Source organism: Acanthopagrus latus, chromosome 1 (assembly GCF_904848185.1).
Source record: "Acanthopagrus latus isolate v.2019 chromosome 1, fAcaLat1.1, whole genome shotgun sequence".
Classification (NCBI taxonomy): domain Eukaryota; kingdom Metazoa; phylum Chordata; class Actinopteri; order Spariformes; family Sparidae; genus Acanthopagrus; species Acanthopagrus latus.
The window spans coordinates 9,884,494-9,892,776 of record NC_051039.1 but is presented as its reverse complement, the minus strand read 5'-3'; the positions used below and the strand labels follow the sequence as shown (position 1 = coordinate 9,892,776).

The window sequence follows — 8,283 nt, the reverse complement described above, 5'->3', positions numbered from 1 at the left end:
CGATTTTTTTTAAAAAGATCACAAAAACCTCCACCAATATGATCTTCGCCAAAAGCAGCGTGAGAGAAAGAGAGAGGATCTCATTTTATCAGAGGAGACAATCTCAAAGCCAGTATTTTTCCCCCCTCTTTGCCAGGCTTTATTTGACTGGCTGTCAGGTATAACGCGTCTCTCTCGATATTGATCTGAAGTACCTAAAGGTATGTGACATCATTATGAGGCCTGACCTTATCATCTGCTGCCCTGCAGCCTATAGGCAGGGCTGGGCCAGAATCTAATGCCTCCACCCCCAAAGGTTGGTACTTGGCGTGTGATAGGGAAATTGGTGGCGGTGTTATTTGTTTTCCTGACCTCGTGGCACGCTTCACTCTCAAGGCCTCTAATCAGTCATGGCCTGAGGTTGGCTTCACTACTAGCCCAGGTGAGATGACTTTACTGTCGGTTATCGTACCGTCGTGAACACAAGTGATGATCTTGGTCATTGAGACACATGGTGATATTGTCTACATCCATGTTCAGCTACACCCAAACTAAGATAATCAACACTATCAAATGACTCAATGTTGATATACAGTCAACCCTTAAGTACACTCAATCCAGGCAATTCTTAATGTCCAATGCTAAGATTTTAATAAAGTATTCTCTAAATGATATCTGCACACAACCACTATGTTAAGGTACCAATTGAATGAACATAATATTTATGGTACATAAACTATGGTTCAGGTTAGGCAACCAAAACACTTGGTTGGAGCGGGACTAAGCAAAATGTCATATTAAGAATGTGTTAAATGATTATGCGTGAAGTGAAAACTGATACATCCCTTTTTGTTTCTGTCAGTTATGCGAAAATATGGTTTCACCTAGCTGAAGCCTCGTCATACCAGTTGTGCAATTACTTTGTACCTCAAAATATTTCACATACTTAACATAAAAATTGAATTGGCTCTTCCTTGGCCCATGCTCCACCCATCTGCCTTCAAGTGTCATGAAAACCGGGCCTGTGGTTCTCTGTAATGCTGCTAACAAACAAACAAAACCGACCACAAGGGAATATTAGACTTAAACATGAACAGGTGGACGTGAAAATGACTCCACATACAGACTAAAACTGCTCATGTGTACACAGACAACTGTTACTTTACACTTGATAAGGTGATAATATGTCAGGGTGTTATTTACATCTTGTTACACTGCCCCCAAGTGGCCCAAAAAAATCTACTAAAATGATTATCTTTGGCATTTAGATGGGATGAGGTATAGACTTGTACAATATGACCGCAATTAATAAGGCTAATGGGCTTAGGTAGATTGACACAAAGGGGCTGAGATTAAAATGTTATAAAACAGTTTAGAGCTGCATATTGTGACATAGGAGGGTGTGTAGTTTGATTATTCCACATTCTGGGCCTTTTCCAATGTCTCTTTGTTATTGACTTAACTGTTATTCTATCAGAAAAGAGGCCTAACTGGCAAGATGTATCCATAATACGCCTCATCACTAGACTTCCCAACATTTCAGGTCCTGATAACCATTTTAGCTCTAATAACATGTCACAGACGAACAGGCAAATCTGTATCAACCTTTTAGAAGTTATTAGAATATCCTGAGATCTCGCTGATGCTTTTATTTAGCCCCATGTAGAGATCAAACGGAAAACAATCTCACAGTTTGTGTACCGGTTGAGCTGAAATCCGAGTGCAGTTTTTGAAACCTCTTTCATTATCTCAAGTGGTGAGCCACTTGTTCCCTCCGAGAGCTGCAGTACAGTGTGTGACATTTAGTAAATCCTGAAGGCTTCTACCTTTTGTTGTATGCATTTAAACAACACATTAAAGCCCCAATGCTCCTCGTGGTACCTGTCACATTTCCCAGGTAAAGCAGATGAATAAATAAAACACCGCCGTTGGTGGCTGCAAACACCCCCTTTTTCTTCCTTTTGTGTGATTTGCCGTTGCCTTGAGTTAGATCCTGATCTCTTTGTAGACCCTCTCCCAACAAGCATTGACCTTCTGCTCCGACATGTAAAGAGCTCCACGAGATCAGAAAGGGGAGGGGGAAGCTGTGAATAAAGGCATCACCACTGCGAGCAGCCGAGAGACTTCATCCACTTCACTCCACACTTCTCTCCCTCTCCCCTCTCCCTCTCCTCTGTCTCTGAGTGTAGCTTTATCTCTGTGTTCAGTCGAGGAGCGGGAGATACCTTGTTGGCGGCACAAAGGAGCGGCTCTGTAATAAAAACAGCTGTCTCTGGTGGTCTCGGTGTAATTGGGATTGTTAACGTGGAGAGCTCCTGAGGGAGACTGAGAAGAGTGTGTCTTTGTGTAAAGCACACAGACACCTCTGCAGCACTCCTTGATTCGGATGTAAGTAAGAGAGCGAGGAGGAAGAAAAAAGCAAACAAGTCACCTGAGTTATATCAAGCCTTGCTGCATGCGCTCGCTCTATTTTACTTGGGCTTTACTTTTTATTTTTAGACAGTGCAGATTTATTTAGATGTAGTAAAGCTCCTTGAAGTGAAAGGAATCTTTTTTTCCTTCCTCTGTCACGATTCGACCGAGGGTTTTGTGTTTTTTTAAAGGCAAGGTATGACTGCACCTTTCCAGTGTTTTTTTTTTTTTTTTTTTTTTTTTTTTACGAGAGCAACATTGCCTCCAATTACTGTAGCGGTGTGGTAGGGAAATGTTTAAAACTGGAGGGGCATTTGGATGACGGTACTGTTAAATCTTTAAAAAAGTGAAAACAAGAATAAAATCTCATGGGCGCGGGATGCTTCTCATTTAGAGGCCTAATATTCTAAACCATTTCTGAAATAAGCGTATTTGGATTTCCTCAAAAAATGGACAATAAATAATTTAAAACAAATCAAAATATGGCGTCTAAGTTAATATCATATCCCATACAAGCAAATACGAATCAAGCATTCAAAAAATAAATTATGTAATTTCAAAACATCCCTATATTAGTCCAAAGAATCGGTATGTGATTCTTGAAATACTGAAATATCCAAGACTGCCACTTAATTGTGTTTGCCACGGCAGACCCCTTCCTTCAGAAGGTGATTCCGCTAATCAGCCTGACATACTGTCCTCCCTCAAACACGAGGAAGCTGTTGGCACAGGAAGCAAAAAAAAAAAAGAGGATGAGGTGCATGAACACACTCACCAAATTGTTGGAAAATGTACTTCAAAGTCAATTGCTTGGGAGCAGCTCGGGCTGATTTATTTGACTTAAGATATACTTTTTGTGTGCTTGCGCGTGTGTGTGCATGTGTGAGTGTGTGTGTGTGTGTGTGTTTCATTGTGGATGAAAATTTCATACACCAATTTAGAGGTGGTGAAATATAAATGATTTCTTTAAAGTTTCATCATAAATCAGTCTGTCGGTATATGTGAGCAGACACTGATCGCTCCTTGATGTCTCCTGAGCCTGATCTCTTGTCTCCTGGTGTCTGGAGGTGCTGGTGGCTGTTGTCCCGCTGGGGAGGCAACATATTCCTGCAGCTGGGTGTCTCTCTCTCTCTCTCTCTCTCTCTCTCTCTCTCTCTCTAATGCTCTGTCGTGCTCTCTCTCCCTCTTCTCTGTTGCAATGTATGCAGCGACACCAACATGCTTTTTGTCGCAGCCGTGGGGACATATTAAATGTCTATGTGCATCACAAAAAAAGGTGTGGGGGGGAACTGACGACAGGACCCGACGTGTTTAGAGGAGCGCGTCCACGCTGCAAACATTGGGTCGCCTCGGTTATGAAAAAAACGCGCACAGACTTTTGTTTTGAAGCGGCTGCGCCACGCAGCGCTGTGGCCACATTCCGAGGGCTGGCTGTGTGTGTGTGTGTGTGTGTGTGTGTGTGTGTGTGTGTGTGTGTGTGTGTGTGTGTGTGTGTGTGTGTAGCCTATAATCAGGATAAGACGTGCGTGTTAATCTCTGGTGAAACGGTGGAAATAAAATCTAGAAATCTTTTTTTTTTTTTTTTTTTGCGATTTGTATTATGAACATATTTAAGGTGATGGAGGGGTCAAAGCCCTGCCTGCCAAAGACATCGATCACCGCTTTATAACCAGAAGATGTCACACCTCCTTGTGTAAGAGCGCGTGCGCGCGCGCGTGTGTGAAGGGAGAGGTGTTTTGAGCCATTGTCACAGACTTACATCATAACAGTCGTCTCATCCATATCGACGCGATCGTATTAAACAAACCAGACACCCCCCCAGTTAATTACAACATGATTAAATGTCTTAATTACGTTACAGACGATGAGGCTTAATTAGAGGACGGATAAGATAATAGCCTGCTATGGCAAGCATATAGATTCGCTATCAACTAGTTATTTTAAAACAATAAAATAAAATCCACTTCTACCGAGTTTGCTGCGTGCGTAAAATAAAGCGAAACAGAGCAAAATTGGTTGTAATTTTATGCATTTGTGGTGTTAGAATTGTCACACATTGTCACGATGATAAGAAATCCCTACACTAAGATATGAATATGATACTCTTTTCTTTTTTTTATTTTACATTATCTGTAATAATCAAAATAATTGTACACAAAAAAATACAAATATTTGACTTTACGGTGTGATGAGTGTGATGTGTTTTGATCCTGAGAGGAGCTGGTGTTCATCATCAGCAGCAGCAGCATCAAATCTCTTTACAGTAATAAACAATACAATATTTTCAAGCGCATCACATCGGAATATATATAGATTCTGTTCCCCATTTTAAAAAAAAAATTATAAAACAAAAAAAGTCCCTGAACTTCATAAGACGTGGTGGTGGAGGAGGTAACGAGGTGTTGGTGGTTGGAGTCATTTGAAATAAATGCCTTGTTGCGGACTGCCCATGCGCAGAGTCCCCAGCGGCGGCGGTGGTGGTGGTTAATGAAGAATAATAAATCATGAAAGGGTTGTTCAGGTACAGCTGAGAAGTGTGTGTGTGTGTGTGTGTGTGTGTGTGTGTGTGTGTGTGTGTGTGTGTGTGTGTGAGTGAGAGAGAGAGAGAGAGCTGTAGAGAGAGAGAGAAGGGGTGTGTGTGTCTGTGAGAGAGAGAGAGAGAGAGAGAGAGAGAGAGAGAGAGAGAGAGAGAGAGGCGGAGAGAGACTCAGTCTGCCCTTCGCCTCAGAGCAGAGGCAGTTCGGGTCCCCGCAGCATTCAACGTAGTCGAAGAGGTACAGTACAGAGAGACTGTCACCGCCATCACTTCTCACTTACGGTCAATTTTTTTTTTTTTTTTTTTTTGGGTGGTCGAGACGGAAACTTTTGACCACAAAAAAAAACAGGTCAACGAAAGCGGCAGCAGCTCCTAAAACTTGAGGCATTTGGGGGGAAAAATCCTAAGAGAGACGGAAAAAAGAAACTTCTGAACGTTTCCTCTTTTTTTTCTGGAGTCGTCTATGAGGAGTTCTGCCACTAACCAAAAGAAAAAACAGAAAAAAACAAAAATCCGAGGCAAAAAAAAATTATATCGATATAATACAAAGTGGAGACGGTTGGAGGAGAGGAAAAAAAACAGATTATTTTTTCTTTTTTCCTTTTTTTTTCCACAAAGGGGGATAAAAAAAAACAAAACAACAACGTGTCGGGGCTGCAGCAGCGCTCACTCTGCGCGGGGCTCGTCGGCGCCTGCGATATCTCTCATTCGGCAAAACGGCGAGACGCCTCCACACCTCCTCCGCCTGTAATAATACATAGACGCGATAACTTTCAGTGATTTTTTTGGAACCATCGTCTTCAGCCCATCGCACTTTCTTTTTCTTCTTCTTCTTTTTTTGTGTGTGCTACTCGACAGTTGACTCGAGATTCCTGCGAAGCAATTGGGCTTCAACTCCCGACCCGAGGAGGCGGAGTCTTAACTTATTAAAAGGAACTTGCCGAGGCTCGGACGCCCGCAAATATGATGATGATGTCTCTGAACAGCAAGCAGCATTTTGCCATGGCCCACAGCAGCTTGCCCGAGCCCAAGTACTCGTTGCATTCCTCCTCGTCCTCCACGCTGACTTCCAATGTGCCCTCGTCCTCCTGCTCGTCCTCCCGACACAGCAGCACCATCATCAGCAGCAGCGGCAGCAGCAGCTCGGAGGCGATGCGCAGAGCCTGTCTCCCAACCCCACCGGTACGTATTCTGCATAATCACTGCTTTAAGGCACATTTTGACAGCCCACTTTTTTTTTTCTTTTTTTTTTTTTTCCTCCCCGCTTGATGTTTTTTTCATGTCTGCACAGCAAATCACCCAGCACCTCCATATTTTTTTTCTTTCCTCTGCTCAACTTATGTATTCAGTCGGCTTTGCCTTTCGTATTAATTTTTATGACCTGGGATGTTGCATGTGTCTTGTTTTGTGTGCTCCCCCCCCCCCCCTTCTTTTTTTTTTTTTTTTTTTTTGGATTTCTTTTTTTTTTTTTTTCCTCCACATTCTGGAAATGTTTTAAACCGAGGAGTGGAGGGAGAATTCCCTGCTGACAGCTATGTGTGCATTCTATTTGCAATTGCAGAGCAATATATTCGGGGGCTTGGATGAGAGTTTGTTGGCCCGGGCTGAAGCTCTAGCGGCGGTGGATATAGTCTCGCAGACCAAGAGCCACCACCACCCACCACATCACAGCCCCTTCAAGCCGGACGCGACCTACCACACCATGAACACTCTCCCCTGCACCTCGTCTTCCTCCTCCTCCTCCTCGGTGCCTATCTCTCATCCGTCCGCCCTGGCTGGCCACCACCATCACCACCACCATCACCACCACCACCAGCCTCACCAGGCACTGGAGGGGGACCTGCTGGACCACATCACCCCGGGACTGGCACTAGGAGCCATGGCAGGGCCGGATGGCTCGGTGGTTTCCACGCCTGCGCACCCTGCCCACATGGCGGGCATGAACCACATGCACCAGGCAGCCATCAACATGGCTCATGCCCACGGGCTACCACCGCACATGGGCATGAGCGACGTGGACGCCGATCCCAGGGACTTGGAAGCCTTCGCGGAGAGGTTTAAGCAGAGACGGATCAAACTCGGGGTTACCCAGGCGGATGTAGGGTCAGCGTTAGCCAGCCTGAAGATTCCTGGGGTGGGCTCCCTCAGCCAGAGCACCATCTGCCGATTCGAGTCCCTCACGCTCTCCCACAACAACATGATCGCGTTGAAGCCCATCCTGCAAGCGTGGCTCGAAGAAGCCGAGAAATCGCACAGGGAGAAACTTAATAAGCCCGAGTTGTTCAACGGCGCGGAGAAAAAAAGGAAGCGCACGTCGATAGCGGCGCCGGAGAAGAGATCACTGGAGGCCTATTTTGCCATTCAGCCGCGTCCCTCCTCGGAGAAAATCGCAGCGATCGCAGAGAAGCTGGACCTGAAAAAGAACGTGGTGCGGGTCTGGTTTTGCAACCAGCGGCAGAAACAGAAACGAATGAAATACTCTGCATGCGTCTGAAAAACAACACCCAACTAACAAAACAGAAAGAAAAACAGAAACAGAAAAAAAAACTACAAAAAAAAACAAAAAAACAATCGCTTTGAACCACCACCCACAGAGAAAAAAAAAGACTTGGAACTGTTTAGAGACGATTTGTATCATATTTCCTATCTCACACCGTTTTTTTTTCAATCATCGATGACTTTTTGTGCTTTTTGAACTTCGAACAAAACAAAACAACAAAAAAAAATCCTTTAAAAGATAAAAATAACGAAAATCCGAAACAATGACTGAGAAAAAAAACTCGAGAAAAAACAACCCCCCCTCCCCTTTTTGCCCTCCCACCTTTCTCCCACCTTTCTCCCACCTACACCCCCCCTACAGTCAGAGAGGGGGGGAGAGAGAGCGAGAGAGAAAGAGAGAGAGAGAAAGAGAGAGAGGGGGAAGACGTGGAGTCGAGTAAAGGCACCGTGTGACAGAGCAAGTAAGAACACTGTTTCCACACTTACTATGCTTCACCCTTTCTTAATGTCGACAGCAGTAAATGACTCACAGGACTTTAATTTTTACTTAACAGGATTAATTTCAGATGAGGACTGCAGTTTGGTTTTTGTGTGCTTACACACCCCCCAAATGAAAATAGCCTCGTTTTACTGACACACACACACACACACACACACACACACACACACACACACACACACACACACAGCGGGGATATGGTTGAACTCAAAGCACTTGGTTGGGTGGACTCTCTGGTTGTTTATATTTTTGGCTTATAGGATAAGCTGCATTTTTATTTCTGCTCTTCTTCTTCTTCTTCTCTCCTGTGAGTTCATGATGACGATGCAGTCTTTTGACATTTGTATTCAGGTGTCCA

The 8,283-nt window shown here is 44.2% G+C and overlaps 1 protein-coding gene across 2 annotated transcripts; it reads left to right on the top strand.

The window, feature by feature from the left end:
• Positions 1–5,575: 5,575 nt before the first annotated feature.
• Positions 5,576–7,509, top strand: pou4f2 (POU class 4 homeobox 2). Of its 2 annotated transcripts, XM_037113659.1 has the most exons (3): positions 5,576–5,964; positions 6,055–6,113; positions 6,460–7,509. In XM_037113659.1, the coding sequence occupies exons 1-3, from the start codon at positions 5,891–5,893 to the stop codon at positions 7,419–7,421; spliced, it is 1,095 nt and encodes a 364-aa protein (XP_036969554.1). In that variant the 5' UTR covers positions 5,576–5,890; the 3' UTR covers positions 7,422–7,509. The 2 variants fall into 2 exon arrangements, with proteins under 2 accessions (XP_036969554.1, XP_036969545.1); XM_037113650.1 differs by having other exon boundaries at positions 5,576–6,109; positions 6,489–7,509.
• Positions 7,510–8,283: the final 774 nt, after the last annotated feature.